At 38.8% G+C, this 26,056-nt stretch overlaps 1 protein-coding gene across 6 annotated transcripts; it reads right to left on the bottom strand.

The window, feature by feature from the left end:
• Window positions 1–5,897: 5,897 nt before the first annotated feature.
• On the bottom strand, window positions 5,898–25,838 carry RB195_020498 (uncharacterized protein; the record flags this gene model as incomplete). 6 transcript variants are annotated; one of them, XM_064188822.1, is made up of 18 exons in its annotated part: window positions 5,898–5,994; window positions 6,077–6,162; window positions 6,232–6,330; window positions 6,409–6,540; window positions 6,603–6,681; window positions 6,746–6,818; window positions 7,327–7,849; window positions 12,515–12,682; window positions 14,688–14,854; window positions 15,406–15,492; window positions 15,944–16,073; window positions 16,213–16,329; window positions 17,353–17,529; window positions 19,255–19,344; window positions 19,429–19,500; window positions 19,765–19,901; window positions 23,219–23,323; window positions 25,727–25,838. In XM_064188822.1, 18 exons carry the CDS (start codon window positions 25,836–25,838, stop codon window positions 5,898–5,900), a joined length of 2,451 nt encoding a protein of 816 aa, XP_064044700.1. The 6 variants fall into 6 exon arrangements, with proteins under 6 accessions (XP_064044700.1, XP_064044703.1, XP_064044705.1 ...); XM_064188823.1 differs by lacking the exons at window positions 5,898–5,994; window positions 6,077–6,162; window positions 6,232–6,330; ... (3 more) ...; window positions 7,327–7,849; window positions 12,515–12,682 and adding an exon at window positions 13,071–13,097; XM_064188824.1 differs by lacking the exons at window positions 14,688–14,854; window positions 15,406–15,492; window positions 15,944–16,073; ... (5 more) ...; window positions 23,219–23,323; window positions 25,727–25,838 and adding an exon at window positions 12,828–12,887.
• Window positions 25,839–26,056: the final 218 nt, after the last annotated feature.

Below are 26,056 nucleotides of genomic sequence, written 5' to 3'. Positions count from 1 at the left end.
CAATGTGCTTAAGGTCAAACAGCTCAGTTTTTTTTTAATAGGTCGCCGCGCAGCATCGAGCGTGACGAGAGGTAGGAAGCCAATGGCAACGCGTGGACCGATTATGCCACCGCGCTCACCACATGATGACGCAACGCGGCAAAAGTATGAACATGGTTACGCGCGCATGCAATGCGATTGCAGAAACGATAAAGAAATTATACAACCCTTTATGGATATACGATAGACTTTACTGACACGGTAAAAGTATCTGAGAGGTTTATAGTGATCCTGACACTAGCACGGTGTCCCTGTTTTATACGCAGCCTTATTTTTCAGCAACGGCATTGCATCACGTTTTTTAACGTACGTGCATGCGTTTTTTTTTTCTTATAAACGCAACCTCTGTCAATGTCTCTGTCCGGGCCCTAGAAGCATAGCGATACGTTGCATCCCTGTTCTCTGCTGAACACCAGTCGATTCTTTGTCGGTCAACGGATTTCATGGGACAACTGGTACATTTTTTTTTTTGAAATTTCTCTCGATTGTTTTGCAGTTTTCAGAATAGAAGAAGTGTTTCATATGAACTGTATCAATGCTGATATTACTTACAGCACATGTAGTAATTCAGCGGATGCAATGAAATTATACATCCTGAATGCGACGCCCAATTTTCGGATTAAAATGGAATTTTCACATTATCCAATTTTTTAATGAAATTATTTAACGATTCATATTGAATGGTATTTAATTGTAAAGGTATGTAAGTTCTTACCGTCTGCTCTCAATTCGCTGAATTTAAGCCACGCCCAAGAACGTAAACTTTCATCTTTTTTTTGTTGACATTATCATATTATTGATTTCTCCTCTAATATCGATAGGGATCATTAAGGCGGTTGTGCTTCCTTAGGAGGTGCAGATTTTTGTAGCAGTTGTCCACCGAGAGTTGACCCGACAGATGAGATTCTCATATTCTGTCTTGGTGCTGGATTTTCACTCCTTCATATTGTTGCTGCTCTGAAGCGACTTCTTGAACAATTGATTGATTGATTTTGTGACGTCACCTCGTATGTGCATATTGCAATTAATACGTATTCTTTCACTTATTTCGGCTGTACTCCTAAAAATATAGTTCCGGAAGAACTAGGAATCTTATACGATACACAGAACCAGTACTTTGCCGAACTTTTCGCCTGTGGTACCCGTACTGCTTGTGAGGGCAGAGACGCAGAGTTCGTGTCTAGATGTCTGCGTTCTGCGCCCACCGCTACCTAATCGGCTAATCGTCTGTCTTCTCTTCTACTATGTTGAATTGTTGTATAAATGGTGCTTGAATCCTAATTAAAGGTGCGGTGATACTGTACCTTAGAGGAGAAGGATTGCTCTTTTTTTGTTAGCCATTTGCCTGTCATAAAAATGGTCGCTGAAGATCTTTTCCGATGCCTTTTTACCGCTCTTTTTTAAGCGATGTTGACAGTTTTAATGACTTTTGATGACTTATCAGTTAATGTAGTTGTTGTTCTAACATCGAAACTATCGAGATTTGCAGTAGCTTCTTATTTCATGAATTCTGTATATAAGTACTTTTGTTTTTATTTACCGGTAGTTTATAGCATGAACAACTAAATGAAGAATTTAGTAAGTGCTTATTGATTTATTCCTGTTAAGAAAAATGAAAATTGAAATGAAAACCAGTGATTATCCCTAATAATTGCGTCGATTTTCCCGAGATCTTTTAATATACGGATTTCATTTCCGGGAGTGATCATGAGTAGGGACATTGAGAAAATTGGCAGATATAGAAATGGATCGAAGAGGATTGTACACGACTGTGGCATGAAAATGAGAAGTCGTATGGAAAGAAGGTGAAATATTTGAGACAGTGGGAAAGGACAATTTGGGCCACGTCGGCAACAATGGGTCTAATTTTTTGTCGACATTATAAGCGCACCGAAATCACTGGTGAGGTCATCCGGAGAATAATGCTCACTGGATCAATTTTGACAATTTTTCAGCGGTCACGGGAACATGACGAGTGGATTCATTATATTCTCTGTTCGTATTGTTATTTTTTCGCTTGTATTTCAACTAATTGAAATGGACATCGTGAAAACTGATGGGGCAGGAACCTTCCTTCCTCTGTATGAAGTTGCCTAACTCTGATAGCAAAACTACTAGTATTAATCTGTAGCAGATTACCAAAATGATCCAGTTATATCTAGCAGAGTGAAGGTAGATTTCTTGTGTAGGATCGAGTGCTTGCTCATAAATGCTGTTTGCTCGATCGTTCTGCCGTTTTGGCAAGGATAGCAAAAATGCTCGTAGTAAGGAAGATGTGGTTTGGTCTTTTCTACGCTTGAGAAATAGCTACACGCGGAACCTAAGCACTAAATAATGCTAGGGACGGTGTTATTAACGAAATTTTATCTCAACATATACAATATACACAATTCTCTATCAAACACACTACTAACACTAACTACAGCTGCTGTACAGGCAAGTGTAGTTGGTGTTAGTAGTGTTGTGTTGCGTACGGCTGCTTGAAGTGTGCACGCGTACAGTATATGCCAACTTATAAAACTCGAAAGTATGTTAAAACTTGGAATATGCAAACTTGGATACTTGTATACTGTACTCAATGCTCAGACGCTACGGTAGAAGACGAAGCACCACAATCGGCAATCGTCAATGCTCAATGGTGAATCGTAGATGGCTGAACTTGCCTCGTTGATCTATAGCGGCTAAGACCTGATAGGGCGCGCAACCGCGACATTCTCTGTCTTTGCTGGGATGGGAAGCAAGCATCAACCTCTTGTTCGTAGTACAACATTCAGTAGTGATGCCAACATTGAATAATAGAAACGCAAACTTGCGAAAATAGAAATATATAACGAGAGAAAATAGAAAAAAATACACGAACAATAAAATTCTTATCTCTTCGGTTGAACGTCTCGACAAAAGGTAAATGGTGAAGATAGTGATCTATCGTCTTCTCCGATCCCGAATCGGCGGTGTAATCATGACGTAGAGAATTTTGTGGGCTATGTCTGAGTCAACGTAAATATTCTGACTAATTTTACGGTTCAGAATACATGGAGAATGTTTCAAAGATAAAGATTTCTAGGCTAGTTATCTGTTAAGACATTGTTTTTCTCTACCGCATGACTAACAATCTGTCCGTAACCTGCTCAAAAAAGAGTTTTCTGTTAAAGGCATCACCCCACGAATCTGATGTGGTGCAGATTTCAGGTGGAGTATTCGTATACAGGATGGGAGACTACGGAGAGGGGGGTGATTCCGTCCATTTCTTCCTAATTGCCGTAAAAAACGGCCTGGAAGATACGGCTTCATTCGTTTTGGCGCACCATTTTGTACAAGAGGTTCGATTGGAGCGCGCCAGTCTTGTGCGGCGCCGCATCTTCCGGGCCGTTTTTTACAGCAATTAGCAAGAAATGGACGGAATCACCTCCCTCTCCGTAGTCTCCCATCTCGTAAACGAATACTCCACCCGAAATCTGCACCACCTCAGATTCGTGGAGTGATGCCTTTAAGTACTATTACTATTAGCCGCCATTCCATTCTCCTACTGTGTCGTGATCACGTGAATAAAGGATAGAAGGGTTTGATCAATCAGCACGCGTGCACCTACGTGTTCGACTTCAATTCAAAGTTGCTTGAGGTTGGTAAACACACACGGAACCTTATGGTGACATTCGGAAGAAAGTTCATATGTGAATACAATCCGTGTTATAACCTCAGGCACGTCTGGTACTAATTTATCAACACCGGAAGAATGAAAGGCATGGTCGGCACTACGGCGGTTTCGAACAGATCAATCCACCGTGCACCCAAAGCCAAACTTCTTACCGACCGCGCTACATCCCCGCTTTAGCGGACGCCAGGTATACTTTCATTTGTCCCCCATTGTCAAGTGGTTTCTCCTTTTGGGGGACACAAAAAAACATCAAAACTTTCTTTGAATGTCTCTTTGAAGAAGACTGACCATGTCGAGGGTTACGCTGAAGTGCGTTAATATCGCCTGGAACCCAGTCGCCTGCAACTATGGTCGAACGGTTGAAGCGCAGTGCGTATCCAGCCCACCTTATTTTGCAATCCATGGGGAGTTCAGCAGTGCAGTACAAAAATCTTCTATAGCTAACGAAGGACAGAATATTGAATTCCGTTCCTCACCTGTGTAATTGGGTATACTCCTAGCATCACTCTTTCGATTGAACGTTAAAAGACGCTGACCGCATTTTTTTTTCTGCTAGCTAAGATCCCAGGATTTCGAGGCATACAACACCGCTACTAACTTCTGTCCCAAAATCCGTCGCAAACCGTCGGAATTCATGGGATTGGGGGAAATTAAATTTTGAAAATACCATTCTAAAGCAGACGAGCTGATAATTTCGAATATACTTCGAGAATTTGGTTTTGACAAAGGTGTGACTTGAAAACAATCTTCGTTAATTACTCTCACACCTCTGCACTCCTGCCATTGGTATAATAGAGCTCGGGTAGTAGACTGTGGAACACAGCACTCATTTTTCACTGCTCGTCGTAAAAAACGGTGTGGAAAATGCTGTTTTTTTTCATACCACGATTTTAGTCGCTAAAACGACGGCTTTCATGCCGTTTCTTAGTTGCGCCGCCCCTATGCACCACTGAGTGGTGGTTTGAAAATGTTCTAGTGCCGGTCAGCCTTTCGTCTCTCCGAGGTAAATTGGTATATGACTTGTCTGCGAGGGTAAAAGACCAATTTGACTTATTGTTTTACCTTACCCTCCCAGAAATTAGAACTCTCTAAGGGTTTGAATGTCACTCATGTTCGAAATATTGCCTGTTTTATCGTGTGTAGTTGTAATCTTGTGAAAATCTCATTGATTTCGATTTCGAAAATAACAACAATCTCCTCATTGAGTTCTTCTACGGTTCCAAAGTTAGGAACAAGAATATATATAAATATATATATATATAAATTATATAAATAAACAAATATATGTATATAAATTGGGCTTCGAAGGCGAGATATTCGGCTATAGATAAGACTAAATGAATGACTGCAAGTTGGTTACTGTTGTCATTTCCGTCTTTCACGCACTTCTTCTTTAACATACGAAACCATTTCATTTAACATTTTTTGAGTTTTTAGTAGAGTTAACAGAGTTTTTTTTTCTCAAAATTTTCTTTTTCATTTCAGCTCATTCGAGGTTTAAGGGTGACGTTATGAATGACAAGGGTTTTTTTTTGACATGAAGATCTCAGAATTGCCCGTAATCTATCGCGTAACAAGTTGCATCGTGGGCGAAAGCGGACACAACAAAAGCTGTTTTATACGCAGTTTCCCTAGATTTCTAGGAGCGCAACTAGCACACAGTTGTGAACTACACGCCTACTACAGTGTTTTCTTTCAGAGATCCGAACATCAAATTTTCTGATCTCGAGGCAAGTTTCATCAGTTTCAGCTGTGGATTTCACTGCACAGATTGCGTCCATCACCACCGATTGAGTTCAATCCTGCCTCAAACTTTTCAAATCGTCATTTGTAAGGGTGTAAAGAGTTAAGACGTAGGAGAAACTTACCAGTCTAGTGCTCGTAATCCACGGAAATTTCGGATTTATAAATGGTGATGTGTGTTTCCGCTGTGATATAAGAGATTTTGCCTTTTGATAGGAGACAGAATCAAACATTGGAAGTTTTCCGGAGAATTGCTTTTTCTTCGGAATACTGTTGACGGAATTGTTTGGGCAATACAGTTCAACACAGTTCTTTTCCGATTTTTCTTTTGCCTTTAGCAATATTCAGGCTACATTGCTACTTTAGAACGTTCCTGATTGAGGATGTCAATCTTGCTATCACTATTTATTTCTTCAACAATGCTCGTCTAAATACGTAGGATAAATCTTATGGCCTATTCTTATAGTAGGCAAAGATCTTGGAAGCATCCTTTTGAACCTGGGCATCTGGTGCATGGAGCTCCTATTTGATAGACCTGTTGTCCTGGTACATTACCACTAGAAAAGGAAAAATTGTTTTAAATTAACTAGGAATAATAAAGTAGAAGATTCCTATCTATGTAAACGAAGAAATTCATACCCTGGACCAAACGCGCAAACGGTGAAATAATGATGAGTACATCTAGCTACTGCGCAGCCGATATGAGTATGAGATGACCAGGCCATCTAAACTCCTCATCATTAGTTGAATAAACTAAGCAAATGCTCAATATTTCTCAACATGATGACAGTTACCGTCGCCCATTGGCCGACTCGTCCTTGATCTTCCGCTCGAAATATCATATTTGACGGCATTCCATTTCGCCAAAGTTCACTCCACCAATTTGAAAATGCCTGGAAGATTTCGCATTGAATTCTCAATTCTCAGTCAATTCATTTCATTATATTAACATTTCACTGTCAACTACTTACAGTAAACAAAGCTCTATTAGGGTCAGCCGCCAAGTTTTTCCATGCATGAGCAATAGTATTACGAGTTCCGTGAGTGTATGTACAAGTGTGGGCAACTTGTATCGCATGATTCTCCAAATTGCAATCATACCTCTGAAATGCGTTCAATTTCGACGGTTATGAGCTTTCTAAACCCAACAAAACAAAATCCCAACCAATCTGTTCATGTTAGAGGCTGGTGGTGCGATGTCCCATCCATTGCTGAATTCTGTTTGTCCTTTTGCGAGACGTGTTCTGCAACAGTGAACATATATCTTACACGAGAAAACAGCATTGGTTCTTTAAAGTGAGTTCTCACCTGTAATGATTGCTCCAGTCTTCGGAAATTCGTCTTTGTACGTCAGTCACTTGCGGATTAGGGCATGTAGGTACTTAAAGGTACCATATCATAAAACTGATGAGATTGGGATCTCCCAGGGACAGTACATGGTTTATGGTGCAGATTTGAAGTAAGCATAGCGATCGAAAAAATTTGTAAGATTGGCGATCAAATTTTCCTACGAATTACCTGTCAACACACCACTTCTGCAGACACAGGCGTACGTGTGTCAGCGAGCGGAAGATCAATGGACCGCTACCGTCCCCCCCCTACTCGCTGCCAGACGCGTCGCGAATGTAGGCGCTCCTATACGCAATGCGTTGCAGGGTGCCTCGTAGAAAAATAAGGTCCACAAAGCTTTTTCAGCATTTCCAATCCGTTTCTCAGGATGATTATGGAGAATTGAGCTCTAATTCGTAGTCTACAAATTGAACCCTGTAGCGCCCAGGAAAAGCCCCATCATCGTCAATTTCGTGCAACCACTGCTTTTAACGCTTACTTCTTTAAGCATTGAAAGGAAAGAAACCAGATTTTTAAGTGTAAATGTCTTGCTCACTAACCTGGATATGGGCGTGGAGGATGTACAACGGGCGGAACGGGCACGACGGGACGTGTGATAGGTTTTGGTTTAGTAGTAGTAGTCGTTGTTGTTGTTGAAGTTGTTGTTGACGTGGTAGTAGTAGGAGTAGTTTTTTCAGTAGTTTTTTCCGTAGTTTTTTCAGTAGTTTTTGGCGTAGTTTCTGCCGTAGTTTTTTCCGTAGTTTTTGGCGTAGTTTTTTCAGTAGTTTTTTCCGTAGTTTTCTCAGTAGTTTTCGCCGTAGTTTCCGCCGTAGTTTTCGCAGTGGTTTTTTCAGTAGTTTTCGCCGTAGTTTTTGCTGTAGTTGCTGCAGTAGTTTTTGCAGTAGTTTTTTCAGTAGTTTTTGGAGTTGTAGTGCTTGGTGTGCTCAGAGTTAATATCAGTGTTGGTGCAGCACGAAACCAGTTCGCTGGATTCAGAAAATGAAGGAAACCACGTGGTGCACGTACGATTGTTGTGGGTTGCGCCCCATTTGGTGCAATGTTCACAAGTAAGATGATTCCAAGCTAAAAGCAAAAACTGTTCATTAGAACAAAAAAAAAGAAGAAGACGAATAAGTCTTTAATCATACCAACGAAAGCTTCAGTATTGATGTCATCTCGGAAGCGAATGATATGTTCAAGTGGACGAATCCAGGCTTTTATGCGATTGCACAGAGTGTTGTTATGATTGTTATTACAAATTTAGCACAATTAAAATGATACTAGTTAGCTCATCACTAACCAAATAACGTAAATTAAAGTCCTATCCACCTATTTAACTGTTAATTACGGTAAAGGTCGTGTTGTTGTTGTAACGGTCTAATCAACAATGGTAAAGTGCGTTTAATACACAAGGGCTGAAAAGTTGTTCTGATGTTGTGTGATGTCTGAGGATTTTGGTTATAGCCAGATCAAAGTACGTTTGGCACAAATTCAATCGCAAGTACAAATTCGGGCAAATTTTCACTACGACCGGAAAATTTCCTCTCTTCATTTGGTTGACTTAGATGACCTAACTTGAACATCATCTTAACACTTCAACTCTCTATTTCTATTCTTTTTTAATTTTGACATTTTACTGCCCTTTTTTAAGTTGGAACTTGATGACGACATCGTAAGTTACTTAGCTTTTTTCGTATTTACTCAAAAATTTTACAAAAAAATATTAAAAACTAAAAGAGCATACTCTGTCAGGTTTATCTCATATGTTGACGTGGAGATTTTCCTAAACGCAGAAATTTAAGGAAAATGGAAATTGGGACTACTAAAGGTTGTACGAAAAGTCCCAAAACACCCAGTAGATCCAACAAATATTTCTTCTGTGGTCCTCCTTTAATGAAATAGTTTGATAAGTTAGTGCTGATCAATTATTTTCTTACATTGCTTCATTATAAACCACGTAACGTGGGTAGCGCAACGCAAATAGTTGAGACTTTTTTTTTTACAATTTTCAGCACGAATTTAATGCAGTCGGTAAGAGGCTCCGACATGTCTGCGTGGTCGATCGATGGTTTGAAACGGTCTTCTTGCCAACCAGGTCTTTCATCCCTCTGGGGTCGATAAATTGATACCAGACTTGTCTGCAAGGATAAAAACACTGACTGCTGGCCTTCGTAGGTCACAGTGTGGCGGCTCAATCATCCTAAGACTCAGTTCATCTCAATTCTGAATTGAACAGAGAACGCGTTGAGGTGCATCCCAGGTGGATTGACTGAGTCAGACATCTTATCGTTTCATGCTTTATCCTACGTGTAAAACACTTTCTTGTCCGTTCGTTATAGAAATTAAAGGTACCGCCCCTTCCTGCTCCCCCGCCCCTCCCTCCTTCCGCTCCCTCCTTGGAGGATGCATGGCTTATTTTTAGAATCCAAACGTTCTCGTGTTATCGTAATGCGTACTAGTTGTTGCTTTCAATGGTAAAATCCACGTAGCAGCGCTGAATGACAAGCAGTCTTCCACAATAGTGCGTGGAGAAAGTTTATGATTTGAAAATATTCGTCAACAATCAAGAAACAGGACCAAGTGCAACGCTAAATGTAAATATCACACCTCAACTGTACTAAAAATACGAATAATTCGTCAACGCTATAATAGTAGAAGGCATGTTCGTAAAACATGTACACTTAGTGATCTGGTAGAGAAGGTAAGTCGATTTTACGATAATATTCTCCCTACGAAATTTTTGCTGATAAATTTAGACTGAATGCTAAGAAAACACTAAGTCACAACATCTCGGAGGTTGTGGTTTGTGGGAGAAACTACAGCTCGGTTTTCCATATTTTTCAATGTGCCGTTTGTCTGGAGTATAAGAGGAAGTATAATATTAAAAAAAAAAACTCATCGAAGTATCACGAGAGTACAAGATGCCGCATTACCACCTTCATCGACTTGAAGAGGCCTTCGACTCAATAAAGGCGGAAACGATCAATGAGGCTTTGGATAACCGAGGCTACTTCACTAGATAATGGCACTTCCAAAATTCTACAGTAACTTCACGATCGGAATTTCACCATTCCACAGTAATTTCAACATCGACGCGAAGAGGGGGGTCCGACAGGGTGTCACAATTCCACTTAAAATATTCACGGCCACTCTTGAGAACGTAATGCGAAAACAGGAATGCTAGGTGGCAGTGAAGTTATACGGTCGGCAGTTACACCATCTGCGCTTTGCTGAGGACATTGTTCTCATAACATCTACCATTAGCGAAGCGGAAGAAATGCTAGCCGAGTTCCATGGAACATCTGTTGCATCGATCCTCAACTAAATCTGCAAAAGTCGATGTTCATGTGAAACAGATGGATCTCGAATGCCCCATTTACGGTTAAGAAAGCACGATAAACGTCAACAAGCGCGCAATTAAGAGAGTAACGCTAGCAGTATCCCGCTTCACGCAATTGAGAGACGGGATTTGAGTTCTTCTTTAAATCAGCGATTGAAGATCGGAAACGCTGGCGCGTCCGTCAAAGACGGCAAAATAAAGTGGGCCGGACATGTGACGCGCTTCAGTGACAATGGATGGATCAGAGCCGTAAGAGCCTGGGTTGCACGCGATATTAAGCGCGCTACATGAAGACCGCCGACTCGATGATCAAATTTCTTCAAGTACTTCAAGAAAAATTTTGATGTCGTGTCCCAAAGGAAAAAGAAAGAAGAAAGGAAATCAGATAAAAAACTCATAACCTTCTCTTCTATCCGGATATATTTCGCACTGCAGTGTAGTGCAAACGCAGGCATATAGACGATTGCGTAGGGTCTTTGCTTAAGAGCTCTATCATCGCTTCAAGATTAGTTTTCCCAAGAGGTCATCCCATCAGACTGCAACCTCATCGGAAATAAGCGGTGTAGAAAAGGATATTTTTTTCGTAATAAACTTGTTTCTAGTTTGTGCTTCATTACTTATAGACCTTATGGGTCTGCAGCCGTGATTGACCGCAATTTCGCTTGCAAGCTCAACTGACTCTTGCCCTTTTTCTGTTTAGTTGCAAAAGAAAGTTGCTGCAAGAAACATATTTCACATTACTGACCTCTTAACTCACGAGGGATGAACAGAAAGGTAGAAAATCAAGGATAATCTTGTTGCTGTGTATGCGGTACCAATTTGTCCAGAGCGTTCTATTTAATATATGCACCTAGACAATGAAAACGGTAGCCATTCTTCGTTAGGCTCCTTGCGAGCCTATCTAACATGCTCCGACTTTTCATTTAGTACATTGAAAGTATTGTCCATCTCTTGTTGAATGGAGCAAACAAATAAATAGTTGTCAGTGTATTGTCAATAGTGTCAGTTTTGGTAATGGAGGCAATGACAAGCGTTGGTGGCAACTGTCATTCACCTATTTATGCAATATAGTTTCCTTATAATCTAAAGACAGTTCATTTGAGACATTACTTCAGAGCAACCATCGACTGTCCCACTGAAAAGTCGTACAGGTTGATCAAGCACTGGTGATTAGTTAAAAGACTGCCTGCACAGCGGAGTAATTGTGGACATTCGTGCACGATGTAGGAACATCGAAAGAGTACATCACAGATAAATTATTAAAGCATGTGTTGCTTAAGAGGTCTAGATGCGTACAGCTGTTCATTGAGTGAGCTGTAACGATTTCTGGTGGCTGAAATAGAACTGTACTGAAGAACGAAGCTATCCTATCTGTGGGGTGGGGGTTCCTTACAGTTTTTGGCAGGTCCTATCTTGAGCATAAGAGCATCTTCAAAAGCAAGCCCGCTATTAGAGATCAACTAGCGTGTTTTTATCCGAAGGAACACACATTTAACCCTGTTTTGAGTCTAGTTGCAGTCGAGGGTAGTAAATGAGCTGATTTGCTGCCACTCACTCGTACCATACTGAGTCGACGAGAAGTTCTTTCGCACTGGGAGAGCGATAGAGGGATCTACCTTGGAGATCACATAGTGTCTTCTTCGTCTATATGCCGAAAAATGACTAAAAATCTCCCACCCTTGCAGCTAGTAGATTATCTGAAAATTTTTGACTCGACAAACTCACGAATTTTTATAACGCTTAGGTACACTTCTAATGTAATGTTTGGGTGCATGTGTAGCGATCTGAAACTTTAAATTCTGTTCATGTGTAAAAAGAAGGAAAATAATGTCTACTGTGACGTTAAAGTAAGGGTATATGGTGGAGCGCGTTAGGCTGCTGCTGGGCACTCTCAATAGTATCTCATTTTGTTTTTTAACCAAGACTATCCTGAAATTCTTTGTAAATTACATGTGATTCTGCGCAGAACCGCGGTAGAGTTAGATTGATGAAAAATGAGGGTCTAGTCCTTAAGCTAATTGCATTTTCCAGTGATGCACAAAGGATTCCAAGTACGGTAGCTCAAGAGTTGGCAAAAAGAAGTTGTTCGTCGGCAATGGCTTCGTTATCACTAAGGTCAATTAGACTGCCTTTGAACGTTTTTGTGCACTATCACTAGGCGACCTACTTAGCAAACTGTCGCACGTTTTCTGCACACTTGACCTCAAGCTAAACTAGGATTTTAACCGTGTTTTATAGATCCCTGTTCTAGTTGTAATCGTCTTTCGGCCGATATAATCAATTATCGCATTGGAATAGCTAACGTCATAAACAGTCAGTCAATATAAGATTTTCTTTGAGTTTTATATACTGATGGTATAATGAAGATAAAAAACAGTAAAGGATTTACTTTACGTCTAACGAGTAACCAATTTTTCTAAAATGTTCAGGGCAATCCCATGAATTTTTTCAACAACTGTCTTTGCCCTTGTTTCATCCACGTGACGTTTGAATGACACCGCTTCAAAAGATGCATGAAGACTGACCATCGTCCATAGACCAGCGATGGGGATGATCTCATTGTACCATGACGTCAACTAGAAGCAAACTCCAGTTAGAAATAGAATAATCGTAGGATTTGATAGATATCCAAGAGAATTTAGAGATGATAAACGAAATAATTTTCATCCTATTAGTTATAAAAAAAGGAGAAAGGATAAAGTCATTGGCGTATTAATCTACCTGGAATGCGACAATGCGTTTTACTGCAGTTGGAAATCGTTGAGGTTTTGGAAAGCGCATTGGCCCATACAAGGACTTGCGGGGGCCAGTCGATGATCAAGTTAGTGTTTTTATCTTCCCAGACAACTCTGGTACCAATTTATCGACCCCTGAGATATGAAAGGCCTGGTTGGCATTTTCGAACCATCGATCGTGCGACCACAGCGGACCTCTACCCGACGGTACTACAGCCGAAATCCCTTGTTAGGTTTCATCGTAGAAGTGTTGTATCTGAATCAAAATGTGAAAAAAACTAGTTTCTGCAATGTTTCTGGATAGGATCACGGAGAGCTTGACTTGGATTTCATGAAACTCAGCCATGGATACTTTAGCGTCTCAAAATGATGTTTCGGTAACGTAATAAAACCCGATAGGACTTTACTTCTGCGTAAAACTATATCATTTGTTAAATATCATTAAAAAAAAACGTCTTAGTGAAAATAACGGTAGTGTTGGTGGATAGTGGAAGTGGAAACACACACACTTTAAAACGTAGAAATAGCGCGGAGATGGGTTTCTGACCAGTAGAAGAGACCATGAGCCTGGTAGCTATTAGGTCGAACAGTGAACATAGTACTTTCTTTGTTGGGCGGATAAGGCATTTGATCGGATTAATCACGTTCGATTTCACCCTTTCAGACTCTGAAGAAGGCGATATTGCCGAAAAGTTAGCCAGGAATAAAGGATTGTAACATCCTCATGTCCGGCTCATTTGAAGAAATCAATTATTGAAACATCAACATGCGGAAGTTTATTGAAAGTCGCTCATGGAGAATTCATTTCAATTGTATCCCAGATGAATCCCAATGCTTGAATCACTTATTAGAGTACACTAATATCATGCTATATGATTGGGTCAAAACGACATGAAGGACGAACAGTTGCGCAAGCGGTTGCGCTCGAAGCGGCAAAATGCAGCGTAGCGGTTGGGATCGTGTAACGATAATCTCTTTTATTCTGTCACGTTTGTATGTGTGTATGTGTGTAAGGAAATTCCAGAAAGCGGTGAGACGGGTCTCATGGTGTCGGACTGGCGCGAGAACACCAGAAAGCGATATAATGGTGTGGGATGGCTCCTATGGCGTCGAATTGGTGTGCCACGGTACACTAGTGCCATACAATGACTTCAAGTGAGTTTGTCAAGAAGTGAACGAAACGTTGTGATCCAGTTCATAGCAGTGAAAACTCCTAGAAAACTGATGCGTTTCACCCCTATGTACTCTACCGCATGTATACTCTCACAGCAAGTTAGCCGTTAGCAGGTTTGTAGCATCCTTTCCTCGGAAATTCGAAACACGAATGAAACCAGCTGCTTAAATAGTGGGTAACAGTTTGCATGATCTGACCTTATCTTTATGAAGACGATGGTGACGTTCACGTCATTTTGTATCAGTAAATTACTCTGCGCTAAATACTGAGGAGAAAGAGAGGAAGAACTCATGCTTCGAATTATGTTTCCATATTTTTATGGAATAGAAGAAATATGTGTAGGTGTAAAATCAAGTTTGAATACTCTCCAATTGTAGTGCTGATGAATTTAGGAAGAAAACCATGGAATCATCATTTCAATTCATGATCATTTCATCAATGCATAAATTTCTCAAAAAAAGAACAGAGAAAGGGTCTTTAGAAAAAATACGAATCTAATTTTCCCAGAAAAGCCACTACAACAAATTTCTATCAATGTTGGTGGACTAAGTGTGCACCACAAGAAGTCAGATGTCCGGCTTTGGCCGGACGTTCAGAATGGTATATTCAATACGTTGACTACTCAATTTAACTACAAGGGGAACACCATTACTTGTAGACCAGAATACTTACCGTCTCCGTTGTGATAATGTCCTTTAGATCGGGCAACAACGATGTGAGTACGGAGCAGTAATACATCAACAAAGTTGTAGTGTGGTTTTTTCTATCACTAGGATCAAGTCCTGTACAGAAAAGACGTATCAAATCCTCGACTGGATTCCCGAAATGTGACATCTGAAGTGCGAAAAAAAGAAGAATAAATAGCACGTGTGGTTGTTGAAGCAAGCGATTTCAAAGTGAAAAAGTGATGAGTGGTTACTGTACATTAAAAAGAGGAGGACGAAGTTGCATAGGTTTAGATGAAATCAAATTAATAATTAAGAAAAATGAATAAACAATTTAAAATTACATAAAAAATTGAGGAATAATAATAATAATATAATAATAATAATAATAATAATAATAATAATAATAATAATAATAATAACAATAAGAAAATTCCTTGTTTTCTTACTCCTCTATTAAAATTTGGAATTAATCAATAATTTGATCAATAATACTGTCAGTAGCTAAGAAAAGAAAGAACTAAGAACTTCTACATCGCACCAGTATATTTCTAGAAACTTCATGGAATCAAATGGAAAATCAAAAGAGAATCAAACGATGAATTTTGAATCGGAGTGGATTTTTTTAAAGATGAATCTGACATATGCAAATGAAAAGATGCTACCGTGAGTTTAACAAGTCTGCGATCTCAATAATTGATCAAAATTGATTGAACTCAACTGATAATCGATGATCGCTTCCACTTCTCCGTAAGCGTTCCAAAGAATGTTACTAGAGTAGAGGTCTCCATGGACAAACAGAGGACGGAAGGCTTAGAAAACCAATAAATCGGTTACTCTCTTTTAGTTCGCCAATGGATTTACGGTTGAGGAAAAAAGAAAAGGTGGCTGTGGAGTGTTTTAAAGGCATCACCCCACGAATCTGAGGTGGTACGGATTTCAGGTGGAGTATTCGTATACAGGATGGGAGACTACGAAGAGGGGGGTGATTCCGTCCATTTCTTCCTAATCGCCGTAAAAAACGGCCCGGAAGATACGGCTTCGTTCGTTTTGGCGCACCATTTTGTACAAGAGGTTCGACTGGAGCGCGCCAGTCTTGCGCGGCGCCGCATCTTCCGGGCCGTTTTTTACAGCAATTGGCAAGAAATGGACGGAATCACCTCCCTCTCCGTAGTCTCCCATCCCGTATACGAATACTCCACCTGAAATCTGCACCACCTCAGATTCGTGGGGTGATGCCTTTAAATGCTATAAATCATTTACGGCAAGAAGAATGTAGTTCTGTAACGACATTGTGATCGAGGATTCGCGGTAGGACCTCAACGAGCGCACAAAGTGTTGGCCCCATTTCAGGTGCCCATGAAGACATCCGGTTAAAGCGTTGAATGAGCATCTGAAGAGGCACTGAAGAAGTTGATCAATAAATCAATCAGCCATATCGGAAACGATGCGGGACTTTAAGTGAACGTTCTCTTTGGTATTTCTGATCATAGTAGGGTAATTTTAATCCTGGGAAAAATACTTAATATTACCTTTAAGCTGAGTGTTGTTCCCGAGAGTATTTCGAACACATTTCGATTCATTCGTGTACAAATATCGTCAGAAAATGATCGGCAATGATACTGTATTCCAGCGTACATATTTAGTACCTACAAGAACAAAAATTTGAGATCAAAAGCAAGAAAAAATATTGGGACGGAAAAATAATCGTTCTCATCTTTTTCTACATCAAAATTACGTGTTTTATTTCTTCTACAGGATTTAGCTACTTTTTAAATAAATATTTTAATAATAAAAAATCTGAAGTTATGTTTAAAGAAAATTTAGATAATGATTAGATTTTTAATAAGAAATTTTGGAATTTCTACATCACATAATTTTTTACATTATTTTTATTTGATGTAAGGATTCCAAAAGGATTTGGTTCAATTCAAAATTGTAAATTTTTATGAGCATACGTTATAAAGCCTATAAAGTGTTATAAGAGCTCTTAGGCTCTGGCGAGAATAAAATATGAAAGTCATCTCTCATGTATACTGACTGAACTCCTGTCACTGAAAAACATAGTTTTTTTTTGAAATTTTTTTTATTCATTGAAACAAGCGACTTCGTCCCAGTAAGATCTCGTATTGATTTTTATTTAACTGTTCACGAGGTTGTTATTAATTAATTTTATTGGCTAGAGTATCGGCTAATCGTCTTCTTTTCAATAACCTACATCGCAACTACACTGAATCCTCACCTTGGATCGGGGAGGCCAAGCATGGACCGCTGACCGATCGATCACGAGTGCGAATGGTTCGAATGTCTCATTCGAATCATTCGAGATGTGCTGCTAGTACCCGCGTTAACGAAAGGTATTCGCCCTTCTGGGCTCATTCTATTGATTTCGGCTTTGATGTTTATTCAGTGTTCCTATTTATTTGTTTATCTTATTTTTGATCCTGAATTTTGTAAGAATTACAGAATAAATCACATGGATTATATTTTAAATTCTCATGCCGTACTATGACATAAATATAATATGGACAATAGACAAGGAAAAGATTTTAAAAATCAGGAATTGTAGAAGTAAATTTAAAAAAATAGGTAGAACTGATTCAACCAAAAACAAACTGATGAGAAGAGTAAACAAACTAATCAATTAGCATGCTCAAGCTACTAAATCTTACCGATTTCATTTGTTCAACGGAAATATTCTCATAGACGGGAAGTGTACGAGAATTTTCCAAATATTCCATACATATGACTGCCCGATCATCGTCACCAAGCGGGCAGCACAGAAACGTTCGAGGAACCCCCGGAATATCATGCGCATTTTTGTAGAATAACGTCTCCGTGTTGTGATACTGAAAGAAAAATCTGTTCACTTTTTTCTTCTCGAAATCTTCGCCCTCTTTGCTTTAAAATTCAAGAGGTACAAAATTGAGGTTCAATCGCTTTTTGAAATATTTCCACTACCACATCTAAGGGAACGACACCTTAGGTCGAAAATACACCAGTGGTGGTAGAGCGAGATCTGCTAAAATTTTTCAAGCTCTACTTTAAAGGCCGCATGCCGAGAAATTATTGTGTATTATTGTTGACATTCAATTCCGCCTAATTGTCGCGAAAAGTGGTTCTCGTACAATTTTTCTTACGAAGCACCTTATGACGCTACCTTTTCATACACGCTGACTCCCTTATCAACTCATCCATACTGGTTCTACTCGGTTTAACTCGTGTAGATTACTGAGAAACGAAAAATAATTCTCGTTCGTTTGCTTCCAGACGCAACGCAGGCGCAAAGCTAGCGTGTAATCAGGTGTTTCGTCGAGGAATTCGCACAAGAAGGTCATTGCCCACGCCGTTTTTTTTTTAGGAGGAGTAGGGATACCCAAACGTAAACACGCTCGTACACGTAATCTGTCCCCGTGCCCCACCTACTTCTATCTATTCCTGAAGAGATCGTAATATCGCTAATGTCATGGTATGCTGCCTTTAAGGAATAGAAATTTTCGAGGCAGATATAATTTCCCGTTTCACTGGAATTATGTAGAAGATTAACGGTAAGGATGCCGATAAACCTTCGCGGAAATAACGTGTTCATGTCGGCGCAGTACACTTTTCTTTAAAGGCATCACACCACGAATCTGAGGTGGTACGGATTTCGGGTGGGGTATTCCTATGCGTGATAGTAGATTATGGAGATTGGGGTGATTCCGTCCATTTCTTGCTAATTGCCGTAAAAAACAGCCCGGAAGGTGAGGCGCGAGCACAAGGCTGGCGCGCTCCAATCAAACTCCTTATGGAAAGAAGTGCGCCGGAACGCTCGAAGCCTTATCTTTCGGGCCATTTTTTACGGCAATTAGGGAGAAATGGATGGAATCACCCCCTCTCCATAATCTACTATCCAATATAATATCTAATCTACTATCGTATACTAATACTTCACCCGAAATCCACTTCAGGTTCGTTGGGTGATGGCTTTAAGGTTGCATGGGAAAGTTCGGTGAAGAAGCATTCGCGACCGCTGCAATTATCCGTATATAAATAAGTGAATAGATTTAACGACGTTTTGGCGACAAAGCGACTCAAAGGTGAGATGCATTTTTTCTTGTCACGTGAGAAATGCAGTTCAGCTCTGTGAGCTTCATAGTTTCCAACGGTTATTTCTCATGATTTCCTAATTTTTTTCTAACTTGATCTGCTTATCGCTATCCACTGATATTATTTCGTCTTTCAAATATAAATTGTAAAAGTCGATTGGGCCCAGATACGTGAAAAGTGAAAACGTGAAACAACGTGAAAAGTTGTCGTCAATGACATAAATAATAACAAATAAATAATAAATAAAAATGAGACTCTCAAGAAGAAAAACTATCGGATTAGTCTTAACCAGCTTAAATAGTTCAGATTCTCCTGCATAGCTCTAATTTCGGGAAATTTCTAGGATTATAGATTCTAGTAAAAGTTGTAGAAGTTGTTAAAAAGGGAAGCGATTGTATTATCGATTAAGTTGTGGCAGAAAATTCAACTTTAATATGAGGTGATGAGGAGGGTTTTTTTTTTCGAAAAATTCTATCAATATTTACCTGTTTCAATAATTCCTTGACGTATGTGTAGTCTCCTTGACACCATCCTCTTCGTTTTCGATTTTCAACATACGTAAGACATGTTGGAATCTGTATAGAATCAAAATTATACAACAAAATAAAGGAGATAAATTTTTAATGAATTAGTTAGTATGATTAGTTAATCCAACTCACCTTTACAATGATTTTCTGCGGTAGAACGCCAGCACTATAGCATTCCATCAAGCATACACGAGAAAATGATCCCTGTAACCGCATCTACCATCGTCTCATATGAATAAAATGAACTATAAACAAATAAACAATTAAACAAGTGAAATAAACTCTAAAGAATTCTTAGCAATTTTCAAGGAAAAAAAAACTACACTGCACTACTACAACGACGCAACTTGTCAGTGTTCAAAGAAATCAGTGAGACTTCGGAATAGTTATCGGATCAATCAATAATCGGGTCAGCTGGAGTTGATCATAGGCTCACTCGATCTTACTCTTAGATCTTACTCTTTTTACCTCATCCTCACCTATCCGGGTGAAGGCAGCACGTGTAATCTTGGCACCATGCAGCGTGGATAACTCGTCCAGCAACCATCTTTCTGTGACGTAGGTTCCAAAAAGTCCATCTGCTGGTTCGAACATTCGCTGGGACCCTAAAGAGGATAGCTTCGACAGACAGTTCATTAAAAAGTCATTAAAACTTTAGCAAACAACGCAGAAGAAGAAAAATACGGTAGGAGTGCAATTGGATTTAAGTTAGATCGTTGTTAATCGTCAATAAAACATCAGGAACATGCTTGCGCTTGGCTGTCCTTCAAATATTTCGAATATTCATTCGGGTACAAAACATGTTTATAAATTTTCAAGATTTTCCCCACACTTTAATACAAACTCTTCAGCGAAAAAAAGGAAATGCGAGATGAAGAGGACAGAGAGAGAGGGAGAGAGAGGTAACAGAAGGGGGAGGGAAAGGCGAAAGGAAGATAACACATTATTGTGCATGGAACGTTTCCCATATATGAAAATTTCCTCAAATTCATTCTCAAACAGGAAGAAAAAAAATAGAAATAAGAGCAATTGTTTCTTTCAAAACAAAACATTTATTTATTTATTTATTAAAAACACCTGCAGGTGTGCCATAAAACAAAAAAAAAAACAGGATGGAACAGAGCTCACTAGAATTCCGTTTGAATTTTACACAACAAGGTTGGCCCTTCAAAGCATGAAAAATGATTTAAGAAATGAATAAAAATCCTTGCGATCTCTCTTAAGAAAAATTCCCACGGCAGCGCGAAACTTCCCTGGGAATTTAACAATGAAAAATATTGACCCTGGAATCATTAGGAGAGGTTAGAAAGGAACATATTAAACTTATAAACATAATAATTAAGTATACTTTGAATACACATAGAAGAAGCTTAGAATTACGTACCGTGTACTGTATATGCCTTAAAAGTAAAATTATTTATAGTAGGTGTTCTACATATTCGAACAAATACAAAAATAATGGCAAATCACAGCTGCTTTTAACAGCAAATGTGATCTAGAGACGGGAAACGCTATGTGAATGGTGTAAAAGAGAATCAATCAATAAATGGGGCTATTTTTGTGCCGAAGAGCAATGCTTAGTTCCAGAAAGAGACAGAAATTCGATGATTATGAGAAAAGGAATCATGAAAATGGAAAAGGAAGCTATCACAGGGAAGTGTTATCAGCGCATACACGGCCAGATCGATATAATCGATCTGTGTCGAACTCACATTTCATGAGGTCACACACTCCACATTCCTTTTTTTTGTGATCGCCACAATCAACTTTCAAAAAACAAAGGCTTATATGGAAAACTAGTGGATAAATTTTAAGGAAATCAGGGAAAAAATGGAACAAATAAAAACTAATAAATCAATATTGGTAATTGTTATAAACAAATAAAGCATTTGTAAGTAATTATAAGCTGATACTGTGAATAACAATAAAAAATTCCTACGTGCATTGATAGTGATGAGAGAAGTCACCATCTTTCTTTTAAAGTTGACAAAAATTTCTAAGGTTAGCCAAATCCAAATATTCCAGGATCCTGGAGCCTAGAAAGCGATATGCACGTGGAGAAGGTGGTCTCGAGAGTGTGCCGTTGGAGATATGTAATGTTTTCGTTGAGGGACCTACCTACTGTAAAATGGTGATTTCCATTTTACAGTAGGTAGGTCCCTCAACGCTTTTTACCTATATTAATTTAAAAGGGCGTGAATTATGCAAGCCTGATTTAATTCAACTTATTATTTGCTTAGAAGTCTTTTTGGTTATTTATTCTATTTAATAATAAATTTATTTATTCTATTTAATATTTAATAAATATTTAATAATATTTTTATTTACTATTCGATCATTTTATTTTTTGGTTTTTTGTTTATTTTCTTCCATAATTTTCTCAAAAATTACCAGTAGGTAAAAAAAAGGGTTGTCCCAAGTTTTTTTTCACTTTGTTTCTACTTTATATGTACGTACCACCGCTTCTAAGGCTTTCTTTTCCTCAAAATAAAGATTTGTTTACGAAAAAAAGCAGGTAAATACGAAGATAAAAAAATAGTACGTTGTATTTTTTTTAGCGTGACGAGATGTATTGTGCTCAATTTTACCGCGTACTTAAACGGTTTTGGATTTTTTCTGTTTTTTTTTGTGTTAGGACAAAATGAGTCTTCCTTCGTTTTTTTTCCTTTTTTTGCTGCACCATTAGTTTATGTGGATAAATAAATAAATAAATAAATAAATAAATAAATAAATAAACATCTTATAGCCTGTTTTCTCCGGCAACGTTCATCTAGACTACATAGTTCTTTCAAATCTTTTTATGTTAGTTGAAAATTTCGTCTTATCGGCAAAACGTTGACATTTTCTTTTGTGTATTCAAAGAATTTCAGCAGTCACCAGAAATTCTGCTCCTCATTCTTTTGTTGTGTTTATGTTTACGATACGAATTAACGCTTGCAAAACGCTTGTCGCCAGTGCTTGCCTGTCTGTGTGCGTGCGTGTCGTCGTGGAAAACTTCACGGATTAACGCGCCTCGTGGTGGAATTGGAAGCAGCCGAAGCGCTACCGTTTCCTGTCGTTGATCTGCGCCGTGTTAAATTAACAGAACTAATTAATCCAGCAGTTTGTTGTTTTTTTTTCGCGTGGCTGCTGTTTTCCGCGTATTTCTTAGAATGAATGAAGCTAGTTTAGCTTACTTGACTGGAGTTCTTAGGATTAGGTGTTGGTTTAAAGTCGGCAGCTGTGCAGTGCCAATGCCGTCAGTTCTCCTCTCTCACCACCTGCGGTTCTTCCGAAGCCGAAGTAGTCCGCGATTTTATAGTATGTATTTCGCTTTTTGTGTTGGTTCTGTTGCTGTAAGCTCTTCATCTCCAGGCTAAAATCCACTAAAGTTACTGGATTTGAAACGAATTCTAGGAATCGGCCATCAAATTTTGCAGTTTCAAAAAATTCAAACTTGCAACAAACTTTGGATATGAATACTTTTTCGTCCCTTACTTGCTGTGGCACGCGTATTTCTCAAATTTAGTGAACTCTTGGGAAAAATTTCACATTTATAGGCAAATCTTGCGCTCGAATTCTCGTTAAAAAAGTAAATAAATACTTACAAATAAAATAATATTAATAAATACTTATGTAACTAAATAAACAAATTCAAGGTAGAAAAAAATTACATTTGAGTTGATCTTGTAAAAAGTTAGGAGAAAAAACAACATCTGACTTGAACTTGTAAAAATTTAGGAAAAAAAGTATTTTTTTTTCGAATAAGTCATGATTTTTGCCCGCGGCATTGAAATCGATTCTATACTTTGACGACAGATGACGGTTTATTACCGGATTTTTTTTTGTTTTCTTCTGTCAGTGTTGTGTCCATGTGTACAGATGGCCGAACGAATGACGACGACGAAAATTATATATACTAGAAAAGCAAACACGCTCTCACTATCTCGTTGCGAAGTGAGCACAATGAGAGCTGGTTGACCGTCGGCGGCCAACAGCACATTGCTCATATATGAGTGCTTGACGTTGGCGTCAGCGTCAAGCGCCCCTACAATACGAGCGCTCAAGTTCCCCCCCCCCCCCCACTCGCCCCCCTCGTCCCCCGTTCCGTTCCGTTCCGTTCCGGCTACTGGTCCGCGAATAACAAGCGGACAACTAACCGAACCTACATATCTATTCATTCGGTTCGGGATTCACCCCACCCGCCAACACCTCAGGGATTTGCGCTTTTCGCGCTTCCAAATTTTTCCTTCTCTTATCTTCTCTGGTTCATTCATTTGACATTCACGGAGAGGAAGTTTATATGGATTTTCTTAGTCTTCAAAAAGAAAAAGATTTCCTCTATTCCCAACCGTCCTATTTGTTTTCTATCTCAAGATGACATCCTGAATTTTTCCTTTCGTTCTCCTATTTCAAAGAAAATTCTCTAGTGAAAGAGAAAGTTTTCAGGTGTTTAGTTGGCTCGGAAGAAAACCACAGGAAAGAAAATAATTCTCCCTCGCCTACTTTGGATTTGCTAGTGTGGATAATTCTAAATTTTTTTTTTGTCTACATACACCTCTTTCAGAAGATTTTCAAAAACAACTAGTGCGTTATTGCGTTTACTTCAAGAGAATCAAGAGCAAAATTCGGAAAAAAGGGAACAAAAATTGTAAAAATTCTATGCAACATTTTTGAAATAGAAAAAAAACGATCATCTAGTCAATTTTCCCTTTTCTTTGCTGGTTTATTCCTCCTTCATTTATTTCCTACATTTGAGTAATCAACTTTTCTTCAAAAAAAATCTATCATGTATTCAACTAAATTTAACCTCAAATTTCCACAGTTGTATAAGTTTAATTAATTCATAATTTAATTGCAATTAATACAATTTTGATATTAACATAATGATATGTGACGCATGGTTAATGTAAGGTCAAATTAATAATTTAATTAATTTAAGTAGTTATCAGATGCAGTTTGACATTAATCATTGATGAGATTTGTTCGTGCACGCTTTCTTCCCTCTTTCATGTGGATATTTCTTGACTAACATCAAATTTAGCCAGTCCTGTGCTCAATAATGACTGCAATCCTTTTTCGGACTTACGTTAAACGTAATCATGAGGTTCGGCAAAAATTTTGAAAAAAAAAACCATTATTTTATACATAGATCCCTTGCAGGGAACAAAACGACACTTTAATTTCCTACAACTGTGACGATCAATAGTTAGGAAAGCTCATACGAAACAAATATTTTGTGCTAATCGCGAGAGAACGCTTCTTCATTGATGTGGAACGCAACACGTTTTGCGGTTTCAGCAGTGATGGTGATAGAATAAATAAATATACAAATAAATAAGTAAATATACAAATAAACAAATATGGAGTAAACATATGATGTTGATGTGTATCTAAACTTTAAATTTTGGAAAACACATTAATGTTAGGCATTTATTCCTGTTGCACAAAGATTCGGAATAATTTATGATATTTCTCAGTAAACATTTCTAAAAATTTATTATTTATTACCTATTTTTTACTTTACTTGTTCTAAAGTGGGACGTTTTCAGTCGAATTGAACAAACATACACATAAGCATATTTTAGAGTGCTCTTTTGCTTTTCTTTCTGCTTTTCTTCCCCTTTCCTCTTTTTCTTTTCCTTCTGCTTTTCCCCATGGCATGGCCTTGAAGGGAAGAACCCCTTCCGGAAAAGGTGAACAAGAAGCCTTTTTTCAATAAGGAGATGGATGAATTGTGGTCATAGTTGAATTCAATTCAAGAATTCAGAGCAAAAATAAATTTCAAGATAAAAAAATAAAGATAGAGGAAGTAAAATAAAAAGTTAGAGAGAAAGTCAGTACTTCTTTATTTTTTCCTAATTTTTCCACAGTTTCGTCAGGTTCCTCTAATTAGTGGACAAGTACGTATTTCAAAATGTTGAGTTCAAAATCATTTAACTTCATATTCTTTGCGCAAAATTAAGGAAATACAATATAGGGTGTGCAGAACTTAAAGGCATCACACCACAAATCTGAGGTGGTGCGGGTTTCAGATGGGTTATGCCTATACGAGGTCAAGATTATGGGAAGGGGAGTGATTCCGTTCATTTCTTCCTAATTGCCGTAAAAAACGGCCCGGAAAATACGACTTCGAGCGTTCCGAGGCGCTATTTTCTACAGGGAGTTCGACTGGAGCGCGCCAACCTTGTGTACGCGCCTCATCTTCCGGACCGTTTTTTACGGCAATTAGGAAGAAATGGACGGAATCACCTTCTTCCCTACAATCTACGACCCCGTATAGGTATAAGCCACCTGAAACCCGCACCACCCCAGATTCGTGGGGTGATGCCTTTAAGGACGAGATGGCTAAACAGCGTAGAATTCTAGTAAGAAGTCGTAGAAAATGTATGAAAATCCGCAAGTGTGTTGCCAGAGGTCTCCGAGTCCTACATAGAAACCTGGAAGTCACCTGACTTCAGATCAGCATGACCATAGCTCGACTCTATGTAGGCTATAGCACCCGACCATAAGAACTCCTTGCCAATGTTGCGCTGCCAACATCGGTGCACGTCACAGGGCATGCTTTCCCGTCCGTGGTGATCACATACCCTGTTGAGGACCACGTCCCGCTTTTTGTAATATCCACGGGACCATCATAAATCGTGCTGACTTCAATGTAATTACGTAGTGTCGTTGAATAAAAATCTCAACGCTGTTCGTTCCAGTGCGTATTTCTCTCAGTGACCTTCTTTACTATACTGTGGCAATTTTTTCCATGTATGCTCCAATTTTCCTCGAT

This window comes from Necator americanus, chromosome II (assembly GCF_031761385.1).
Source record: "Necator americanus strain Aroian chromosome II, whole genome shotgun sequence".
Lineage (NCBI taxonomy): Eukaryota > Metazoa > Nematoda > Chromadorea > Rhabditida > Ancylostomatidae > Necator > Necator americanus.
Note: the sequence above shows the minus strand (reverse complement) of the source record. Positions and strands in the feature narration are given on the sequence as shown.